Here is a 24,376-nt window from a genome sequence, read left to right on the forward strand (position 1 = left end):
AGAGTTTGGCCACTGAGTCAATGTATGTCTGAGTCATCAGCAGTCATGAACTTCTTTGAGTCTTCTATCTAGCATCTCTTATCGTTCAGTACTGTAGCCACAAATTCCTAATATAAGCAAATATAATAAAAACCCATGGAAAAAACAGAAAGGCATCAAAACTTCACTCCTCTTGCAACTAGCAGGCTGAATTTGCAAGCTTTATGGATTCCAGGGGTTGCATACTCTGATTTGAGACCTCTGCAGTTGCTTGCAATGCTGGCAACGCAGCACTTGAGCAGAATGTTTTACGCTTCCTCTCTTCTTAATTAGAAGAAAGAATAAATCAGTGAATGCAAGTTAATGCCTGAAAGAATTTAAGAATGACTGTATCATTTAGTAGAATAAAAGAATATTTTCACTGGAGGATGAGAGAGAAAAATCTGGTGATTTTGTAATGCTTATGAAATACTCATCGACTGCTCTGTGCTGCTTTGGTGGGACTTACTACGTGATTCCATACAACTACAACCAATAAAGATGCTTGTAATTGTGTATATATTTCCTAGAGAATAGAAGACACTGCAAGTACTACAGTGAAGTGTGTTAAAAAAGTATTCATACAGGAATAAAGTAGTGTGAACATTAGTTTTCTTCTTTTTGCCTTCAATAAAATGACTGTGATTTATTGCTGATATATGTATAATTACAGGAAAAAGCAAAGTTGTTGTATATACGGATATGTTTAAATATACATGTGTATTTCAAACAAGGATTATAGAACATTAATTTATGAAAAGAATTATCTAGATCATTAATGTATTTTAAAAATTTCTTCCAGTGATCATTGCTATCAGTGACGTATTATAAAGAGCTTATGAACATGTTTTAGATAGCTGTCATCCTTAGCTGCACGTAAGTGATTCTTACATCCTATGCTGTGTATTTCAAAGGATGTTGGGATGCACAGACTTCAGATTGTGTTTGGCAGGAAGAAGGCTGATAATCACTGACATGCTGTGCTCTTTTCCTACTACTAATTTCCTTGAGAGCATCTCCCAGCTGCTTCCAGCAGAATTGGAATCCTGGACCCTTGCTGTGCACTGCACAAAACCTCCATCTGGGGGAATATTTAGCACTTTTTCAAATACATTTTATCTCAAAATTTTAAGAGAACCTAAGGTAATGTTAGGCTTCTCCTACCAGTGCTTCTACATTTTCATTCCTCCCTAGGGCTTCTGGCTAGCAATCTGTGGTAGTAGATCACAAGAAAGGCTAATTTTTCTGGGCTAGGCTAGGTCTGTCTGTCACTGTAGTCCTCCCCTCTTTGCTCCTCCTACCTTCCCAGTGTGCTTCCCAGGTAACATATTCAGCTTCATTAGTAAAAATTCACACTGGTTACAAGCAGAGACAGAAAGGAAGTAAGGTACACACTTCCTTGTGCAACCTTTCTCATCTTTGGTATTAAGAAAGGGAGAGTAGAAACGGTGCACCATTTGGGAAGTGAGGCTCTGTGTTAGTGCCTTAAGAAACTATTCATGTAGAGTTTGGAAAGCAGTCTCAGACCCTGGTCTTTAACGTGAGGAAGGAAAGCCTTGCGTATATACAAAGAGAAGCTGGACAAGCATCGATAAGTGTTGGCAGCACACTCTAAGAACAGACAAATTGAAGAGCTTAACAAAAGCAGAAAGCTGGAGGCGCAGTAAGGGAACCAAGGGGCACTCATCCTGCTTTCAGGGTCTCATTTGTAGTGGCTGATTAAATTGGAGAGGGTTGCTACCCCAAATTGCGTCATTTGTCTGCCAAAAGTTACATCGCTGACATGAGGATAGCTGAACTGGATGCCTGTTTGCTTTAGTTTAACTGAAGTTTAGTTCATCAAACTATGTATTTGGTAGCCCCGAAGTTGCTGTATGTCTCATTCAGGCATCCTTGCTGTTGTGATTGTAACTTCAGCAAAAGAGGTTAGAAGTACTGCAATGGATGGGACCTGCACCAGTCTTCCTGGCTTACTTCTTTGTCACATATAAGTAAATGTGCTTGCTTGCCTTATTCCATGGCTTTGGCAGTCTAAACCGATTATCTGCTCTTCCCTTCCTCCTCTTTTTTTTTTTTTTTTTTTTTTTTTTTCTCCCTTTCTTTGCTGGAAGCGCAACAAGACAATCCTGAAACTTGGCTTCCCTTTGGTGGCTGCCCACAGGCCCTACTGCAGATCACTTCCACTTCCTTCTAGGTTGCTGCTTGAACAGGACCAGCATTTTGCGTACTACTGACTCAGGTTTATTCTTACATGTAGCTCAGAGAGGGTGAATTTTTACAGGTGAGCTACTTTCGCAGATGAGTTAGCTTTTCTGTACTACCTACATGTGAGCAAGTAAAAGTTTTAAAAATTGTCAATTTCATGTAGGTATGGATTTGTAGATGCTTTTCAGAATCCATACTGCATGTATCTATGGGAGAGAAGAACTGTTGTTACGCCAAGAAACTTCTATGTCCTCAGGGAAAGTTCTTTCTGAACTGGATATTTGTTCTCTTGCCTAGCTTCTAATGAAGCTAATAGGAGCGTTACTTGTGAATATAAAGGAAGAAAACAGGCTTTCTTTATTGTGAGTGTTACAAGAATGTGCATACACTTTTAGTTTCAACAGCATATCTCTAAATCTAAACAGGGCTCAGAGTGCGCTTTTATAATAATATTAACAATAATAAAATCCTGTACGCGTATTCCACTGGAAAAAAAATATATGTTGTTTCATTCATTGTACTGGTCCTAGCTATATTTCCAAGAGGGAAGTGTGTTTCTGAGTTTTACTTTTTTATAGCATCCCTTTTAGTCTGATTAAACTATATTGACGTTTAGTATTTTTCTCCAAACTATGCCTAATGATGAATGGGCTTTCACTCAAACTTTTTGACAATGTTTTCTTCAAGACAAGGAGTGAAAAAAAAAATGGGGGGGTTTCTTTTGGGGAGAGGAATTTTTTTTTAAAAGCGTATTATTCCTTGCTTGTAAATGTCATGTCATGCCAAGTATGTGACTCACTTGTTTTTGTTGTTCTAAGCTTAACTCTGTGACTGCATTATTAAACATGAGATTCCTCACTCCTGACTGCAGCAAACTAACAAAGTTACTACTTTTCTTTCCTTTAACTGAAAGGGGCTCTCAGAATTCTAACAGTCCTATCCTATGAGATAGAAGCAAAACAAAGGCTTTACTTAGATCACAGTGGTGCTTAAGAGCTGATCTTGCATACATTCAAGGTGAATACTGTTTTATTTTGAATTGTTCATCTGTAGAGCAATTATATGGGTTCTCTGTAAGGCAAGAACTGACCAATAGTGGTAGAAGGGATAGGTTTATAACATACAATCTCATATCCAAAGTTTACTCTTCATCTGTCTAAAAAAAGTTTTAGATTCTCCCAAAAAACGCTCAATAATAAGTACCTAAGAAATATTTATTATTTTCATTCTGTCATGGAGATTGTGAGATGAAGTGCTGTTATTCTCATTTTACAAATGTGACAAGGCTGCAGTACTGAATTCCATGATATGAGCCTCCTGATGCCAGAGTGAATCTAAAAATGTTTGTGTTATTGTCCACTATCCTTTTGGTTTTGATGACTTAGCTGTTGGAGGTCTATGCTGTGAATAAACTTGTGGTTAAAAAAAATAGAGATGAAAAGTGGGGTTTTTTAGCCAGATTAGTTCTTGTTTATGATGCAGCCGCATACATAGTCATGTTGGCACAACAAGGGAATTCTACTGCCAGATGGTTTATACCATGAAGCCATGGCCTAAATAATGTGCTCAGGGTCAGGGAGGAAGTATGTGGCAAAACAAGAAATTAAAGACAAGCCTTCAAAGTTAGGCTATGTGCTAAATTATCCTTTAGGTCTCAGCTTCAACTAGGTAATTTCATACTCCGTTGTTGCAGTTTTTACCAGACTTATGCTTTACTAATGACTGCCTTCTTTTCCAGGTGCAACAGTGTCATACCCTTTCCTCTTTGGGAAAAAGGCTAGATGGAATAACTTTGATTAACCTACTGGGGTACTATTGTTACATATAACTTTCAGATCTGGGTAATTTCATAAAGTCTGTCTAAACCTTATTTCCTTCCTTCCTTGCAAGCCAAGGTCTTGACCCGTTGCCTACCTTGGTTTATTTGCCTCTCTTACATTTGTAAATGTCTTAGGAAATTTCTATAAGGTATTCTTATTGACAGAATCAAGTATACACATGAAAATGGAATAATAACAGACCTATTGAAAATCCTGCTTGATCCAACACTAATTTTCTATCTTGTCTGTTCTACAGGACAGATGAGGTTCTGTATTTTCTGCTCTGATTTTTGATTTTCATCCTGATTTTTTTTTAGTAACAATAAAGATAGAATTGTTTGGCCCTGTCTTGTTTTTAAACATGTTTATTGATATTAAAGTAAATTGAAAATTTTTTCCTGGGAACAAAAAAACCCCCATAGAGTATCTTGTTTACTAGAGGGAAAATATTATTATATAGAACTTGCTGATGTATTTTTCAAACCTATTTTGATGGAAAACATTTCTCTTTGGGCAAAAAATAAAAAACAGTGGTCTTAAGCCTAAAACATTGGTATTAATCAAGGATATACATCTCTAAAGAAAAGTAACTCATCATGTTATTGGTATCACCAGTTCCCTAGCAGCACTGGGACCACATTCATTCCTGATGTGTCAGCCCAGTGAAGTCAGTGAGCCAGATGCACAGGTCGTACTAGCACCTTTTTGCCTATAATCGAGCTGCATATGCCCTTGTGGAGAAACTTGGAGAGTGTCACTTCTGAGTAACTGGTCTGCATAAAGAAAGCTATCTTGGATGGCTGCTTTGTAAAGCTGTCTGCTTTAACTTTCTGCTCTCCTAGGTTGTATCTCCCATGTTAGATAAAGATATGTCTGTTGCATCTAAGGTTGATTATGTACTGGCTGATCTGTTAGGGCAGACGTGACGTAATTCTTCTGTGGAGTAAATAGGTGATGGCAGCGATAAGGCAGGTGTACAGTAGACAGCTAGCTGCTTCATTCATTGTAAGAGTCTCTGTAATATCTTCATCAGAATTTTCATAGCAAAACAGCTAAAGCTTATCAGGGATCCTACTGAAAAGCCTTCGCACCACCATTCTGCGGTGAAAGTGCAGCTCTGAGACTGTGTTCTTACGCTGGTAGCACTACATAGAGTGGCTTGACAGCAGCTTTGTTTTATCAGGCTTATGGGGGGAGACAGGGGTTAGTGAAACAATGTTAAAATAGGTCCAGATTAAATTCTAAAGAGATGGATTTTTATCTGGGATTATTTATTTTTTGGAAGGAACTATAACAGAAATGATGTACTACAAAGGAGAGAAACAGCTTGATTTGAGAAGGTGCAACTTTGAAGGTGCAACTGCAATGCTACATTTCAGAGTTATGCTAAAATTTTATATTGATTTTTTCTAAAAGATATGCTCCTTTGATAAAGTTGTTTTGATTTCTTGCGTTATATCATTTTGCCTGTTACCCTTTCCAGGATTAAAACTTTGCTGAAGGTGCAAACATTGTTTCTAAATACAAAAAGCTTTGAATGATTTCAAGTGATTGTGTAATAAATACATATTACAGAATTCATAGCTTTACTATATTGATTATCTTTAATCTTTGATACATTCTCACAGTGATTTAAATTGACTAAATTAAGAGATTATTGGGCAATACTTTCCTAATCTTAAAATCTTAACTACCATATTCTAAAATGTTCATCTTCAATGTTGTGCCAATTTTCTCTTTTAATTAGATATTTTTAATGTTTTATTTTGGTGTGGGAATAATTAGGAAGTGATGATAATTGTATTTGCTTTGCAATACCATTAAACACAATGATTCACCATTTGCTCATGACTTTTCCACTCTAGAAAATGCCTGCCGAATCCAGAATAACATAAATTAGTTCCTATATATATATATTGTTAAGTGTGCATGTTCTAAACTGTGAAATACAGAAATAGAAATGGATTTTCATCTGGAATCAATCTATTTCTTTGAATACTAGTTCTACCATTTGAACGTTTTTTTTTTTTCACCTTAGCAAAACCCTACACCTTCAAATTATAAAATGTGACTATTAACAAATAAATTATCCTGGAGAAAAACAGGAAGAAAAATGTTGTAATATTTATTTATTTATTTTTAGCCATCTGAATTATAGTGTCACAGCACTATTTTGAAACTTGCTGAGTAGCATGTTTTGCTAAGAGCAAATATTTAAATTATAGACCAGAATATGTTGCTTTATTATGATAACCTAATAGATGGATCAGCATGTTATTTTTTTAATGTGGGCATTGGAGAGAAAAAGAAAAAAAAAAAGTGAACTTTCTGAAATCCACATCCGTCAAGAATGAGGAACAACTGCCTCACTCTCTGTTTGGAAGTAATGCTAGAATAGCAAGATGAAAATAGTGTAGAAATGGTTCCAGCAGATAGACCTGTATTTCATTTTATTCTTGCAAGACTCCTGGTTAAAAAGCTGTGCAGATTGTGTTTCTTGAAGGTAGAGAAAAATGCTTGAAGTAAATAATGGAAAGGGCATGGTGGTTACTTCCGTTTGCTGCCCTTTTAACCACAGGCTTAGCTGAAACCAAAAATACATATTTAATAGAACTGAGAGCCCAAAAAGGAAAATATAATTATTGTTATCAAATATTACTATGGCAGACATATTTTATGAAATTGCTGTTTAGTATGTAGTGTTGCAAGAACTCTTTTATTAAATAATTGTTCCTACATAGCTGTTACATTTTTCACCAATCTATTTCTGTGATCATCTTGTAAAGGTAAATAAGTGCTGGTATAAAACTCGTCACCTACAGAAAGGCAGGAGAGATCTTATTTGCCCCATTCCCATTTTGTGTAGCACTGACAGGCACTGCGCAGTGAAGTGACAAAGCTAAGGTCAAACGGTGTGTTAGTTCACTAATTGGAATAGTATCAAGTCCTTCATTCTTAATAATGTTGTAGGATCGTAGGAAAATTCAGGAAGGCACCTCAAGAGGTGCCTATTTCAAATTTGTTCTCAAAACAGGGTTAGCTCTAAGTTCAGCCATGGTGCTCAAGGCTTCACTCAGTCATGTTTTGGAAACTGCTAAGGGTGGAGACCATGCAGCCTTGCTGGGCAACCTGTTACAAGGCTTCACCAAGCTCATATTGAATAAATTTTCCCTTAAATCTCATGTGAACCACATTTGAAAGAAGTGTGATGCATATAACTTTATGTATTTAAGTCACGATTTTTTTATCCTTCCTGTCTCTAAATCAGCAGTAAGGTCAAATCTTTCTTTCTCTTTCTTATGTGACACAGGCAAATTGTTGTAGTGTTACAGTATGGACATAATGGCTGTAGTAATGTCTCCCTGTTACAGGTCTCAAGAAGCTTAGGATGGTGAAGCAACGCTTCCTGCTTAGAGTTGGAAGATTTCCTGTCCTGCCTTTTTTTAATCCTCCAAAAATATAAATCAATGTGTATGTTTTAAAGAGGTTGTAGAGAGTGAGCAAAAACAGCAGTCCCACTTACTAGAATTGCACATAGCTGAGTATTGCTGATCCTGTATATGTGAGAGTTTCTTGGTGATATTTGCGTTATTGGAGAGTACATTTTCAGTACTCCATTTGAGCATGTAAGTGCTTTGATATCTTTGGAAATAATTATTTTTAAGGGAGAAATAATTACAGTAATGCCAGATGTTGTTATTACTCTGTTAATTGTTGTTTAACTGGAAACATAATTCTTAGCCCTGTGAAGCACAGGTAGTAGGTTTTTTTTCATCTATATGTAGGAACAGGAATAGTTGCTGTCTCTATGCTAGGGCATGTTTGTATTTTACATTGAAAGATGGGAACAAAAAGGTTGTGGCAGATCCTCATAGGAAAGGCAGCATGTGAAAAGTGTCTTTGTTCAGGTTTCTGGAGGGAGTAATTGCTTGTCATAGGCCCATATTTTCAAAGCACTGTTCTGCTTCCATGATGTTGTCCATCACTTAGTGAACTTCCTCAAAGAACAGGTATAGTAGCATGCTGTCTTTAAGACTAGGAATGTAAGAAGTGGAAAGACTGCCTGGTAGAAGTTTGTTTACTTTAATCGCTGAAGAATAATTAGGTACTTTTTGGCTCTTGTCATTTGTCTTATTAGGTAAACTGTACACTGGAAACAATCTAGCCACTTATAAACTTTCCCAGCTATGTATAACTTCATAAAGTACAACACTTCATCAAAGCAGATCCATTAAAACTCTGACTGGTACTCTTCTCTTGGCTTTGATTGCAGCACCACACAGAAGCACCTAGCCCGTCATTGCTACCCCCATCAGCTTTACCATTAGATGTATTAAACAATGCCGTTGCTGGATTTAGTACAGTGGAAGAACTTATCCGATACCTTGAACCAGATCGGTGGCAGCTGGATTTGGAAGATTTGTACAGACCAACGTGGCAGCTTCTTGGAAAGGCATATATTCATGGGAGAAAATCAAGAGGTAAATCACTTCCGTTTGGCATTGCAGCTTTCTACAGATGTCTTTGTAACAAAGAGTAATTATGAGCCTTCTTCACCTTGAATTTTGGTTCCAAGGATGGGATATGTTAGAGATCATTGTCACTAGATGATTTCAATTGCATTTTCTGAAAAAAAATGACAATAACTAAACTCAAAACTTAAAGGAATTTAGCAGGATTAAGTAACAAAGAAAAAAAGAGCAGATGGAGCTTGGGACCTCTTTGTTTTCAGAGTAGAAAAGGGCATGTGAGTTTCTTTTGTATGGAGGGCAGCAACTTTATTTTTTGATTAACATAGATCATTTCTTACACTTGCTCTGTCAAGTGAACAATTAGTTTATTTTGTTAGCACGTTTGCAGTCTCTGCAGCATGTAAATTGATAGCAGTTAGTTAAATGTTTCTCTTTCCTGCTACCTCATGAAATCCTTGTGTCCATATCTTGTTGCATGATCATGCAGTTGTCAGCTTAATTAGATGTAAAATAGATCATGTATTTCAAGACTTTTTGAGCTATTTCTTGTTCAGTTAGTCATTTTATTCTATTTGACATTCCTGCATTTTCTACCACATACCCTCCAGATGCTGCCCACTATTTCATGTTTATGGATTCCATGTGGTGGATAGCATGCAGACAATACCTCCTTCCTTTCCCACCACATAGCATGAAAATGAAGATATACAAGTGTAACTGAATAGAGTCCTCAGTTGGCAAATATAAACTAGATTATCATCTGATCAGCAAGGAAAGGGAGGAGATGAAAACTTTCATAACTTTCATAATAATTTAAGTTTTGATAGCTGATCCTTGAATCATTCCCTACCTTTGTTGCTACAGCAATGTACTCATCAACTATATCAAGAGTCAAAGAGGAGGAAATTTCTTTAAAAGGTTTCAGCAATGGACTATGTCTTTCAGATAGTCATTTAACACTTTTCTAATTCAAGAGTTTCAGTATTTGCCAAATGTGTGCCATAAGCATACAGTAACTAGAGAGAAAAACAAAATGTAATATCTGGAACCTTACATAAACTAAAATGCAGGTGTTGGATAACATCTATATAGACAAAAGCAACTCCCTGCAAGACAGATCTTCCAAAGAAACTATCAGAGTAAATCTTTTAAAGACTTCTAATTAGATACTGAAATAGATTTTTCCACTGAATAAACATATCACAGTATTGCCACATTCATCTTGAAGAGACCACCCTCAGACTGCATTACTGAGTGTGTAATGTAATAGCCTGGGGCAGAAAATATGTCCAGTTGAGATGACATAGTATGAACTGTTAGGTCTATTAAATAGTTAGGGAAAGCAAGCTTTTTTATATTGTTGCTTTTAGTAGAATGTTGCTGTATTTTAAAACCTATTTAAGAACTGTTTTGGAGAAGTGCATGCCCTAAAATGTTGTGGATTTTTTTTTTCCCAAACTCTTTGATTTTTATAATTAGATCAGTTCTGTTTTTGCAATATTTCAGTGCAGAAGCTAAATTAGTGTGTCTGTGTTCATGAACAAGCATCAATTTATATCTAGATTAAAAGAAACTCTAATTAAACATATATATTACTTTATGTAGAAAGGAGAAGAATATCATCCTCTGCTTAATAATTCATATTAAAAAGACTATATTTAGACAACCTAAATTCCACAGAAGTTCTGCGTGTGATGTTTTCTCTGGATAAAATGCTTCCAAAAACTTTTAGCCAAGAAAGAAGAAACAGCAAACAGCTTTGATGTCTAAAAATAGCCCTAATTTTTTTTAGAATATTAAGCATACTTAAAATAAAATATATGTTGCAGTGCAAAAAAATGATTCCATTCCTTCCCATAGAAATCTATGAGTAATCATTAGGCCATAATCTGAAGTCTGCTTAAGAATGATAAAAGAGTCATAATCCAACCATAGTACTTAGTAGATACTTTTCTGGTATAGAGAGATATGTGACTTTGTCTTTTGTACTCCTTGTTTGGAGTTCAAAATTTGCGGGGAAACCAGTTTTGTAACAGCTCTTTCCTATTGTAGAAGACAGTAGGAAAGTTACACTCCTAGGAACGTCTCCAAGGAGTTACACTCCTAGGAACCAGAAACATTCTGCTGTCTGTGCCCACATACTGGTGTCTCAAATAGGATATAATTTATTTCACTGTCTTTGAGAGTAAGATCCAGATGGAGAATTGTTTTGAGAAAGAGAGATCCTTGTCGTACTGAATAAAAACCTCAGAAGATGCTGAACAGTTACAATACCAGTAAAAGAAAGGCTGGTGTGAACATGGAATATTTAAGTTGTATATGCTAATGAAGATATGCTTTTGAAATAGACTTTAGACTTACCTACACCTACATTTATTCTCCCTTTTTTCCTCCTCCCCTTATTTTTATTTTAGTGTTTCTCATTCATATGCTACTGCAGAACCTTCCATTCTTCCTGAGCTAGTGCTAAACAAAAGAACTTTGACTGTTGTGTCAAACATGATACATGAGTGGAAGCCAAGTTGAAAGAGTGTTTAAATGTTCACATTATAACAGGTACTGTAACTCAGTGCACTTGGGAAATCCACATAACCTTTTATTGTGGTTAAGTAAACACTTTTAAGGGAATATATACATTTTCTCCTCCAGCTTCATGCCCACAGTGCGTTAAAATAAATTTTGGACAGACAGATACTCTTTGAAAAAATAACAGCTTCATTCACACACTTCAAAGAAGTGATTATATAAGCACTGGATAAATTTGCCACAGACCTTTTAATGAAATTGAATTACATAAGGTAGGGTGAGGGTTCACGTAAAGGTATAATAGCAATATACCTTAGTGCATCATAAAGCACAGAAACCAAATGTGCTGTTTTTCAGGTCTCCTGAAACTTGTTGTTACAGTAAGGCACGCTTAAATACATCTGTCAAGAGCTGAATGTGTGTTTGTTATACAGAGACTTCTTAAAATTTGGTCTGGAGGTGTGAGGGGTTCAGTCCAGATACATTTCAATTTTGTGACAAAATGTATAATACATTTACTGCTCATTTAAGTACACTGTTCTTTTCTCTGTGACATGACTACAACTAGTACAGAAAAATGGATGCATTCCTCTACTGTTAACTGTAGGCAGAAGATAACAGAGCAATAGGATGCCAGGTAGACAGCTCTCTTCCACTGGTCAGTGGGCATGCTGGAAGGGGCAGGTGGTATCTTTGGCATCAGTGTGCAGCTTCTATTTTCAGTTTCTCATGGTGAAGGAACAAGCAGAAATCATGTTAGGACACATAAGCTTAGCTTGCTGAAATTCACTGTACCAAGCACCTTCAGTCTCTAGAAATCTACTGGCAGAAAGTATCAGCAGAACTATCATTTGTATTACTGTCTTTTAGGTGTTGTATTCTCATTCAGACTCATCACTGATTCCATATCTCAAAAACTAATGGAAGAAAGCATACTCAGTTTCTGTCCACAGTCTTTGATAAATGGAGGTAGATATGTCCACCCTCTAAATGACTCAACCTAGAGCTATTAGCTGACCAGAGGAGCTTAAATTATTTCTAACTTCTCACTGTGAATCTCTCCCCAGAAAGTTTTGTATCATCTCTTTTCTTCTGCTTCCTTCTCAGCTTTCTTTAGGGAATGCTCTTTCAGTGTGGGAGGCAGGCTGGCGTCCTATCAGTAACTTCCTTGGAGTTATTACACACTCCTCACTTCTAAAAAAATCAGCTTGTTTATTTAGGAGCCTGTGTTAACCTGATAGTAAAGGAATGAAGTGCCCCAGCATTCACTGTAAATGTAAGCAGAGAAAATGCTTCAATGTGTTTAACTGACCCTTCACAACAACATACCCTTACTTTTGTATGCCAGTATACAGATCAGGTTTGCAAAAGAAATACTACATTATTACATTCAGGCTACATTACATTATTTTTTCTTCTTTTCTTTCTGTTCAGGAAGATGAAGTACTATGAAGCAGCAGGAAGGAATATCCCTGTGCATTAGACATTAATTCTCTTTCCTACTGGTGGTGGGAGTAGAGAGAAAAGGTTAAGACAAAGTATTCCGGATCATGGACGCTATAGCCTAGCTTCTCTGAAACAAATGAAATTACACTGTTTTTCACCAAACCAATCCCAGTTTTTTCGTTATCCAATTTCAAGACTTCATAGTTCTTGGTGGTGCAGTTAAGGGGAGCCTGAAGTAATTTTCCATATTTATGATCTTTTTGTGAGCTATCTGTTCAGCCATTGGCACAGTCAAACTCTTAGCGTGAGTTTGAAACAGCGGAACTGTTTTATAGGGAAATTGGTGCTAAATATGAATATGTGTAACTCTGCACATCAATGAGTTAGATGCTCAGAAAAATAAGCTGGATTTTATTTAAGAGACATTAAGTGAAAATGAAGCTAAGGGAAACAACAGAAACTTGTGTATGTATTGCTATGAAGGAAGAGAGGATGAATGAAAATGGAGTATGCTAAGACATTTATAGATGAACTTACTTATACACTTATATATTGTCTATACAGTATTCAGTGATAATGAACTAACTTCTTGAAGTTATTTGTCCTTAGCAGTGAGTTCCCCCCTCAGATATAAATAGTTTGATTATTTATACTTTAAAAATGTGGTTTTTTATTTATCTCCTCTACAAAAAAGCATTATATGAATTTTCAAGGGGGAAAATATTGTCATGTTTTATGGAAAAGAACTCAGAAATGTGCTTGAAGGTTGACAGGATTCTTAATTGCTGTGTGTGTTTTTCCAGTCCGTAGTTAATAGAGAATGGGAACGCTCAAATTCAAGAGTATGAATGTGGCACTAAGGGAACTCCATTAGGGCTGATATGATAAAGCATTTATAGAATATAGCATCTAAAGCTTGCTTTGGTTACTTTGAACCAACTCTTCCAGAGTTACAAAATAAATAGTGAATACTTGTAAAGAAGGATTTTTCAAGTTAGGTTTCACAGTATTCATACATGAACAGCAAAATTATCCTTTGGGCTGAACCTATACCACTAGCACAAAAATGAGCTCTCCTCAAGGGTGTTCTCCACTGTTGGTTCACCACCAGTGAAATTTGATTATGAATCAGAAGAGCACATGTTTGTTTGTTTTTTTTGCAGTGGTTGATCTGAACCTTCTAAAGGAGGAGGTACGGTTGTATAGTTGTACTCCTCGCAACTTCTCAGTGTCCCTGAGGGAGGAGCTGAAGCGAACTGACACTATCTTCTGGCCACTGTGTCTTCTGGTTAAGCGTTGTGGTGGAAACTGTGCCTGTTGTCATCAGAGTTGCAATGAGTGCCAATGTGTACCAACAAAAGTCACCAAAAAATACCATGAGGTATGCACTTTCTAGTACTTTTGCTTGTTTGCAAGTACTGAAAGACAACTCAAGAATTTGTTTTTACTGTGAATGTACCAAAGTATATCTTAATATTATATATATTGGATTTGTAGTAGGGTTTTTTTTTTTTACCACTTTAATGAGATTACTTAAAATTTTATATCTTCCCTTTTAAAATAATATGCAGTAGTGAAAGGGAAGGTAGTATTTTATATTTAAGTTTCATAGTATCCCTATAGCTACTAATATATTTCTGTGCTGGCTATGTACTGACTTGCTGTGGAGAGTGGGCTTTTCCATGGAACTGTTAAGTCATTCCTGAGATATCTCTTTACTAGTGGAATTTGGACATATCACATCTCCTGGCTAATGTTTCTCTAGCAGCAGGTACGAACTTTATAAAGAAAGAGATATATCCATTTCCATTGTTACAGATCTATAATTAAAATTATTTATTAAAGAGTTATCTTGTAATTCCATGGGGTTAACTTATATCATTAGTCTTTAAAGAAAACAAATAAAAAGATGAAACTGCAAGACTCTGATTAAAAAAAAAAAAGTATCTATTAAACATGTTATAATCATATTTGGGAAGGCCTTGAGGTGAAATAAAAAACAATAATTATTGTGTGGAATAAATGAAGAAATTCTGCTGAGGTTTTGTTTCTTTTAATAAGGTTCCCATCTTCCAATTTGTTTCCAGAGCAGTCTAGCTCATAGTCTAGGTGTGTAACGATGCACTTGCTGTTCTCTTGATGCTTGGATTGTTCTCCTTCAGGTTCTCCAACTGAAGCCAAGGATTGGTGTACGGGGATTGCATAAATCATTGACAGATGTGCCCTTGGAACACCATGAGGAGTGTGACTGTGTGTGCAAAGGGAATACTGAAGGATAAACATGGTTTAAGTGTGCTGTTTTCTTGCAAAGCACATTCAATCAATGGCTGATTCTGTTATGGGGCTTGTGCATTATCTCCTTCTATAATCTCAGTTGTTTGCTTTGGGGATCTTCCATCTTCAGGATTTACAGTGAGCTCTAAAAAGAGGAGAAGCCAAACTGGAATTATATGTTGTGTAACAGCTCTGTTTAAAGGCCCAATGAAAGGATGGGAGAAAGGCATCAATGAGGGATTTAAAATGGATGTATTGTTTTTGTCCCCCACAGTTTTCTTGACAATACATGGATTTATAATTTAGGAGTAAAAATAAATTTGGAAGGCTCACATCATGGAGACTTGATCCTGCTGACTGTCACATTTTTACAGCTCCAGTACACCTTGCCTCTGCTGAAAACATCTGAAATCTGTCTTTCTGTATTCAGCTACTCCTATGTACTCTAAATGAAGCATTCTCTGTTTTATAAACTTGGTTTAAAACAGATTGTCTTGCTCAAAATTGAACATAATTTGCCTAGTACTGGTAGGAAAGACTGGATTTTTCCATACGTTTTAGTAAAGCTCCTGCCTTTTAAAAAGAAGACCGGACAATAGCTATGGAATGAGCTAACATGGAAAAGAACAGCGCCTTTATTCTTACTATCATGGCTGATGATTTTGTTGTTGTTGTTTGTTATTTTTTATCGTGTACATTTTTATACTCTCCTTTTGACAATATAACTATTTGCTTTTCTAAACTTGTTAAATATATCTATTTTTACCAAAGGTATTTAATATTCTTTTTTATTACAACCTAGATCAAATATTTTTTAGTTTTGTGAAACTTAAAGCCAGATTTATACAGTTGGAGGAACATAGATTACCATGGGAACATAGTTTACTATGTGAAAGGAGTGTTATTGCTTGATAGTTTGTTGGTAGACAGTGAAAAAATTTGGGTTTTTATCTGCAAACACAGTAATAGTAAACAGATGTGTTGGTGAAGGTCTAACCTTACTAGCTCCATGATACTGAAAATGTAAGAGACAGAGATTACTATAAATGGTTTCAGAAGTAGATATTAAAAAATTCCTCTCTCCATTCTGACTTTTGTTCCAGTAGAAAAAAAAATGACCATAGATAGATGCATTCTGGCTTTTTTAATTGTTTAATTTCTTTGAAGTAGGATGATCTACAACATAAGAAAAGAAGCTCAGTGTATTGCTGCCTTCATGATGCATCGTGATCATAGCAAGGTAGCCTTGTTAATTTTGAAGTGTATGGTTTTCTGTTGATGGTTATATCTGTTTAAATTCTGTTGACTCACAGAATTGTAACACTTCAGTACAGTTTTATGAACTATATTTTTGTTTCTTCTGTACGTTATATCCTTTAACCAATACACTTATTCCACCCTATGCAAATTGAAAAGGAAACAGTAAAGTATTTTGCTTGTAAAAGGCTTTAACATTATGTCTAGTTTATTTTTTGACTATTGGATTTGCAGATTGTAATGAATCACCAAATAAAGTAATAATGCTAATTTTGGGAGAAGAAATGTTTCAGTGTGATTGCATATTTATATGTAATAAATATACAATAACAAAAAATAGGGTGATTCACTACTTATCATTATGAAAGTCAGTTATAAAAGTGAAAGACTTCTATTAACAACAACAGATTTTTCTTGTGCTTCCATTAGCTTGATTATTTCTATTTAGCTGTAAATCTAAGAGGGGGAAAAAAGATGAGGAATATGATGATGTTCATATAATCAATGAAATTCAAAATAGTGTAGATGTGAAGCTGTCAGGTTGAAAAAATGTCTTCTGTTATTGTTTCCATCATGAAAATGAGTTCTGATATGGATGTTTCTGCATGTCGATATAGCTTTGTGATAGTGATTTTGAAAAATTCTCAGGTGAAATCTGATTCTGTCTTAGCTGATATATTTTCCCAACCCTCAAACTCTCCCTGAGTAAGGCAAGTATCTGGTGGAAATGCAGCATATAATTATCCATCTGAACTTTAAAGCATGCACCAGAATGCAGAACTATGGTCACACAGGAAACCTGGTTTATCTGAATTTTGAGTCCTTGACTAAAGAGTGTTTCACAGTAACATTATTTTTGAGTTAGTACTATGCTTTCTTTGTGATAGCAAGAGCTTTTAGTAATCAAATTGGATTAAAAGGAGAAATAACAGCCTCTGGCACCATAATTCATTAGAAGAATTTAAAAATGTAATTCCATTACATACATTACTCTTGTGGGAAGTATATGAGGTCTCATCCTCTCTGTAGACTTGCTAGTGGAATAAGATGTGACATGCATTTTGGGATACATATTTGGTGACAGTAGATCTGAAGGTTACTGCTTTCAAAAAATCACAAGTATTTCTTCTGTTGCCCCCCTCTGGTTTTGGCTCACTTCCTTCCCTGCCAGTGTCCTTGTACCAGTTACCTTTCCAGTTTCTTGCTATAGGCCAAGCATTTGACATCCAAACTAATATCCCTTTCCTCTTTTCATCCTAGTCTCCAGTACTGTATGTCTCATCTGATCGAAAATAGTCCCTACCCACTATTTCCTATTTTCTTGCCTGGCAGCATTAAACTCTTTCCTTCCCCTCAGCTCCATGTTGAAACTTTAGCTAATCTGAACTTGTTTTTCTGTTTGCTCCTTGCTACCCCATGCTGAGAGGAATATTGCAAGTAGCAGAAGAAAGAAGTCTCTCTGCCCTCAGTTTTGAGACCTGCTGCCATGGCAGCAAAGGGAAGAAGGTCCTGTGAGTCTGAATCCGATAGCGTAGGCTCAGGGGCACATGCCTGCCATGTGCTATACCCCTCTCATTTTGCAGAACAGCTGGGCAACTGGAATATTTAATCAGATATTCTGGGAATTTAGCACTAGCTTAGACAGCATGGGCAGCTCTGAGGAGCAAAGGACAAAACTTGGAAAAGACACCATGCTGTGGGTTTAAAGATGAAATTTTCCTGCTTTCCTGCTCCATACTGTTTGATAGAACAGGTACTCCCTGATAGTGGATAACTTGTGCTGGTGATCTGATGGGTTGTACCCTTACTACATAATGCTTATGTTCACTAGGTTTTGTTTCCTAGATCTGCTGAATCTGGTTTTACATCCAGAAGATTCTTGAAACATTTTGAAGCTGCTCTGTGCAAGTTTCTGACGGCGTAGGGGAGCTGGTGTCATAAAAGTAAATTGAATTAGTGATTTTCAGTCTTCAGTTAGAAACGAGCAAAACATGGCACAAGAGAAATCCTTACTGGTGTCGGATGTGAGATTAAGGTAGGGAAGCAGAACACCGGAGCAGACCTGAGCACGGTCCGGGCGGCAGGAGAGGGGACCTGCCTGCATGGAGCAGGCAGGTCGGCAGCAGGCGGGTTGGAGGAGATGGGAAGTGGGCGATGTGTGCGGGATGTGTGCAGGGTGCCATGGGTTAGGTGAGGTCAGTGGGTGCTGTGGGTGAGGTGAAGGTAGATGGGTGCGGAGGGTGAGGTGGGTATGGGCAATAGGGATCAGCAGAGGGAAATACAGCACAAAAGGCCAAGAAACGGTGCTGGTGAGAGCACTCTCCTAGATTGTTTACAACTCCCTCTCTAAAAGGCTTTGATCCCTTAACACCTTCCTCCTGAAGATGTTGTCACCTGAAGATTAAATTTTTCAATCAGGTCATTCTGGGGAGTGAAATTTCATGCAGCCTTAAGGTGGGCGAAATATTTTATATACATACAGCATATCTGTAAGGTCAACAAATGCTTGTTGCAAAGGGGCGTCTCGGGGAAGCACCTGGGCAGGGCAGTAATTCGCTCAGCCCGTTGCCATCCCGCTGGCTCTTACCAGGCCTCAGAGCTTCTTTAGCAAACGGTGTATGCAAGGGTGAATGCAGGAACAGTGCAAGCCAGTGGAAGGGACAAAATAATGGCATGTACTGTTTTCTTTTCAATGCACTGACCATCACCAATATTTAGGCTTAAACTTTGAAAAATATATTTGAAATAAGACTTTAAAATTGCACTTAATAAATGTACTAATGGTAGACAGGACTTCTGCTTAAAGTTCACGCTATACTTTCCCAGTTCACTTTCAGAAATGATTGTCCAGCTCTACTTCTCTGCATTTGCTTAAAATTCCCACAGTGTAAGACTTTAATTCCTTAACACCTTTTCTGTCTCTGAAGATTTTGTCACCAGAAGATGAAATTTCTCAGTCAGTTGTTCTTGAGGAGTATAACTTCTTGCAGTCTCAAGGTGGGCCAACTATTTTATATCCAGAATTATGTACAGAATTCAGGAAATATTCCTCTGAGAGTTTTGTCTGATTATTATTAGTGTTCTACTGTTTCAAAGTAAAGTTGTCTGATTATTATTAGTGTTCTACTGTTTCAAAGTAAAGAACAACAGCGTGGCAAAAACTAACTTAAGATATTAATTACTGACAAGCAATCAACAGTACATTTTCTTCCGCATTTACAGATCATCAGTGCTGAGTGCAAAAGATGCTATATATGTAAAAAAATGATTAATGAAAGTGGGTAAAAAGCCCATGATTTTCAATGTGGGATAGAAATTGATCTCTCATTTTTGTGGGGATTTTTCAAATTACTGCTGTCTATTTTAAGCAGTGAGTTGGTGAACTGTGTTAATACAAGCATCCATGTTAGGGAATAAAGAGGAAAATTACTATTTTTAATGTTCTCAAACAGAGGAAATAACTGGGTGAAATAAAGTAGCTCCTGTAAATTAGACAAGATCCAGATAGAGTAGGCTGTATTTTGTAGGTTGTATCAAGTGCATATAGGTAACTTAGACTAAAAGCAATTAATCCCCCAGAGGAATAGGTGGGGAGTTGCCAACCGGTGGTGGATGGCGAGCATTGTTTTTATGGGTTCTGTAGATATTTACATTCCTGAAACCCTTGTGTCAGCCATTGTTGGTATGGGAGTGATGTGGAGCAGCACCAAAACTTTAGTCACCAAGGGCGTTGACTGCACATCTATTGGCTCTTAAGCTCTTGAATTTACTTACTGCTCCTCTGCCTGGCAGGGGCTCACTGCTTCTTTGCAGCAAAGGGAAAGAAAAAGATTTGTGAATTTTACAACAGAGTACATGGAGGTGCAAGAAATACTGAAGCACAAAGTTACCTCATTTAATGGCTAGTGCATCAGCCAGCTGAAGCTGTTACTTGATTTCCTTTCTAATAGAGAACTGTTTTGAAACTCTTATAAGTTTACAATTCAGCTACAAGCTGTTTAAATAATCTCATTTTAATTGTGCTGATGTCTGGAAAAAACCTGGAAATGTCTACTTTCTGTTTGACTTCTGCAGATACAGTATTTCTGCTACTGTTAAGAGCTCTCAGGTAAAACTTCATGCAGAGATGCTAAAAGAATAAGGATTGCTCGAGTCTCATTCAAACTGACCTCTGAAGCTAAACAAACTAACATTTTTCTGATGTTACTTATGATAATTTGCTATTTAAATTAGTTTGAGTAAGTCTTCTTTTCATGACAGTTTTTCCATGGGATGCTTCATCAGACAACTTGCCTTTCAAACTCCTTTCATGCACCTTTCAAACCTAAGGACAGTGTTTGTTTCTTTGTTTGTCTGCCAAAATCACAGAGGAAAAATACAGCTCCTTTTTTCAGCATAAATTATACAAAATTGTTCAGAGAAGAATCAGATAATTTGCCCATTGCCTCTCTGCAACTCTCCTAGACTGCTAAAAGAAAAATAAATTTTCAGCTACTTCGTGGGAGAAAGATGACAGCCTCCTTCAAAGTGTGATTCAGAGCACATAAACTAGATTCCTGCTCTGAATCATGCTCTGTGTCACTCTCCATTGAGCCTGTCTTTCTTCATTTAGTATAGGGTCACAGTCTAGCCCTCCCACTTAGGCAGCTCTGCTAGATGCATAAAATTAATCAATGTGAATAGTCCATTTACAGGCCTGCTTTCCGAGCAAAATTTTTCTTTCTCAAAGAAGAATGTCAAGAAGTCATGTAGCCTGGAATGATTTTCCATATAGCTGATTTTGGCAGCCTGTTGTTTTGCCTAGTGAACTGAAGACAGAAGTGTTGGTTCAAGTAAACAAACCGATGCTCCCTTCCTCAGATTCTGCAGCTCTGAAGACAGCAGTTCATCCCAGATTGGTTCTGCTGTCTCTCTTCTTCAGACTGGAATCTGAAAAACCTCATCTCTTAGTAAATTCTGCATTTCCTTCACTGTGCAGAATCCCAAGAAGATAACAAGGTTGGCAAAAAATTTTGTTTATCTGTTTCACTTTGTCCTGCTTCAGTCATATCCATGGTGTATGTTTTGGGACCTCAGGTACCACTAATACAAAACTCATTTTAGCGAGAAGGGCAGTGAGGACAATGAAGGCCACGATCTTTTGGGAAACTTTTTTGAGGAAGAGGATCAGCCAGTGATTAGTAAAATTAGCATGTTAATGAACTGTCAGTCAAATGTACCAAAATTAACTGCACATTTTGTTTAAAAGCTTTTGTTTAGAGACTTTGACCAGAAGAAGATAATATGACTTTGACTTCATTCTTTTCTAGATTTTTCTCAATTTCAGAGTAGGAATGACTTTTACCTCACACTAATTATTCTTTATTCTGTATCCTTTTGTTATAAGTTGAATAATTTCACTCAGTAAAACAAATGCATGACTGTGTGTGTCCCAGGGTGTTAAAAGGTTTGATCCCCAAAATTCTTTATTTCTTCAGGGTGACATCTCTGTAGAGATGTCAAGCTGCCCACTATATAGCATATTCATACTGTGTTCATGTGTGACTCCACAAAGATGCTAAGCAAACCTTTGATATTACTACAGTGAGCAGACATCAATTCAGACAAAAATTGGCCTTTTAGGGGCTTCAAATAATTGTGAAATCATGAGGTCTTTATATTGCTGAAGGGCATATGGAATTCAAATGTACAAAATTCCACCAGTGGAATTGCCCTTTCCCGTTTCCAGAAGGGAAATGTCCCACATGCAAAGCATGGAAAATAAATCTGCATACTTGTGAATTTGTTACCTCTCATGTCCCATGTTGAAGACAAGTATTAAAAGATGATGTATATCTGAGCAGTAAGAAAGCTTTTTCATCTAAAGGCTTAAGCAACTAGAGCTATGATTCATTCAGTAAACCATGACAACAGTCTCTTTCCTTGTTATGCTATTCAGTTAAACCTCTGAGAGCTAAATCACAGCTTCTCATAGGGGCAGAAACAACATGCATCAGAGGCAAAGTAAACCTGCAGGTTTTCTTAACTGAACAAGCAAATTCAGCAGTTGGTTGGGGGAGTGAGAGTGAGAGAGCATCTTTTCTTGACTGTTGTGTCCTGTGGCTCTTTGGAGAGCAATTTGTAGGTGGTGTTGAGCTATACTACGTGCATATGGTTCCTGGGGAGAGGCTGACTTCTAAATAGGACACTGGTTATGGCTTATGAAGAAATAGGAGTCTGTTTATGAATAATGAGATAAAGAAGACTAAAACAAGTGTATTCTTAGACCAGCTGTTTCTCTAGTTCAGCATTCTTGTCTCCATTCGTGGTGGTGGTTGAAGCTTATGAAGTAGTGCGACTACACTACACCTTCCACATTCCCAGAAATAAGCAATTTGGGACTCCTTTAGTCTTTTAGGTTTGATGTTCTCATCAGTGGCTGTTAAACACAGTGCATCCAAATAAATGCAACATCTTTTGTACAGTACAAACAGGAATTTGTACTGTACAATCAGCGCTGGCCATGTTTGAGAAAGATGGCTAACATAAGTTTCATAAGCTTGGTTTCCTATGCTACTAAATGTGAGTTTAGTGTCTTCAAAATGAGCAGATTAACTATTTTACTATCAAAAGGAGGATAATTAAGAACAGATGATTTACACAAGAAAAAAAGCCGCTTGCATGCACTGTGAAATGTTCAGTAAAAGCAGTAGTTCCTGGAAATTACTGGAAGAATCAAAATAATACTAATTATTCTTTTAGAGGGTGTTGTTAATATATTGTGTACACTTTCCTTCCTTAAATCTCACTACGCATTGGATAAATTAAAACTTTAGCATTTTTTTAAGATAATTCTGTTTTTACAAGTGATAACCATAATTTAACCAGAAATATTAAAGGTAATCTTTAAAATGCTGCCATTTCTAACCAGAGCTGAGTTGTTAACACCCTGGGCAGGAGGTTAACACCTTGGGTGGAAGGAGAAAGGAGAGAAAAGGATGACCTAAATGCAATGGAAATCAAGCTGTGGCTGTGAAGAATTCCTTTCAGAAACTTTTTACATTTCTAATAGTTTAGCAGTGTGGCCTGCTAATGCCAAAGTAATGTAGCACTTTTTCTACATGTAAAAGTAGATATATCATGGCCTGTTGATTTTTTACATGCAGTTTGTGAAATTAAGCTAGATGGCTACATTAGCACAAACATAATTTCTGCCAAAATTCAATCTCCATCCTAACAGTGAAATATTCAAATCAGCATTGGACTGTGAATTAATCAGCACAGAGTAAAGTATTTCCTTACTCATGAAGGATATACCTAAGTACAATTGCCTTGTAATCTTTATGGTCTGATAGATGACAAATTCTTTTTCTTCAGTTTCTCTGAAATAGGTGTCCAGAGGGTTCATATCTGTTTTGTTAATCATTACTTTCAAGTTAAAAAATGAAGATAAGGATGTGAAATAATCATATGTTATGTGATAGGAAAAAGCCTATATCTAAACCAATATCCTGTGTGAAATCACACCTTTATTTTTCAAGTAAGATCAAGTTTCCTGTATAAATGATAGCCTTTGAGCTTTTACCGAAGAGCTTACCCTTCTCCATTTCAGTGTTGCTTTACTTACTGTGTGAGAACATAGCCATTTTCTTTTGAGGCTTGTTAATTGTTCTTTGCCCTGACAAGAGGTACCTCATTATTACAAATATAGAGAAGGAGTTACTAGTCCTTTAGGAAATGACATAAAGAACAATTTTGTGGTTGTAGAAGGCACGTTAGCCAGAGACAGCAATGCCAGGAATGGTGCCGCATGGGATGATGATAACCATCGGTTCACACATAGGCCTATATATATAAATACCCACAGGACGTGGGGTTTGGGCTGCTACCCTTGAGGGTCAACCATGATCCAAGAAAAGATCCAGTTCTTTGAAGACTGATTTATCTTTGTTAGTCTGTTTGAGAGAATATGCAAGGGAAAATGACATCACCTTAGTCTTTTCCCAGAAAAAGGAATGAAGAGCTAGTTAAAATACCCTGATACTTATGAATTCTTTTTGCCCCATGAGAATGTGAAACAACAAATAGAATATTTATTTAAGCAATGCTGGATTTCCCCGTACCCATGCTTCAGGGTGGCATTTAAATCCATAAGGGCAACATTCTTTCCAGTGTGAAAGAGTGAACAAGATCCTCTGTATAAATATTTTACTCTATAAAGTACCTGCGTTAACATATCACTGCTATACTAACAACACTCAATCATGTCAAGCCACTTTGTGTGGTGGGGTAAAATCTTTGTCTTAAATACGGTAACTTAAATATGGTAGACTATTTTAAGCAGTCTTAAAGGATTTTAGAATTTTGGCTGCCCTCAAA

At 36.7% G+C, this 24,376-nt stretch overlaps 1 protein-coding gene across 2 annotated transcripts in view; it reads left to right on the top strand.

Moving 5' to 3' along the window:
* PDGFC (platelet derived growth factor C) overlaps window positions 1-16,303 on the top strand; it is a 120,956-nt gene extending 104,653 nt beyond the window's left edge. For both annotated transcript variants that reach the window (XM_062574735.1, XM_062574734.1), the window contains 3 exons: window positions 8,317-8,524; window positions 13,651-13,868; window positions 14,650-16,303. In XM_062574735.1, the coding sequence (XP_062430719.1) occupies window positions 8,317-8,524; window positions 13,651-13,868; window positions 14,650-14,766 (543 nt within the window). In that variant the 3' untranslated portion in view covers window positions 14,767-16,303. The remainder of the gene's footprint in view (window positions 1-8,316; window positions 8,525-13,650; window positions 13,869-14,649) is intronic.
* Window positions 16,304-24,376: the final 8,073 nt, after the last annotated feature.

This window comes from Rhea pennata, chromosome 4 (genome assembly GCF_028389875.1).
Source record: "Rhea pennata isolate bPtePen1 chromosome 4, bPtePen1.pri, whole genome shotgun sequence".
Taxonomy (NCBI): Eukaryota; Metazoa; Chordata; class Aves; order Rheiformes; family Rheidae; genus Rhea; species Rhea pennata.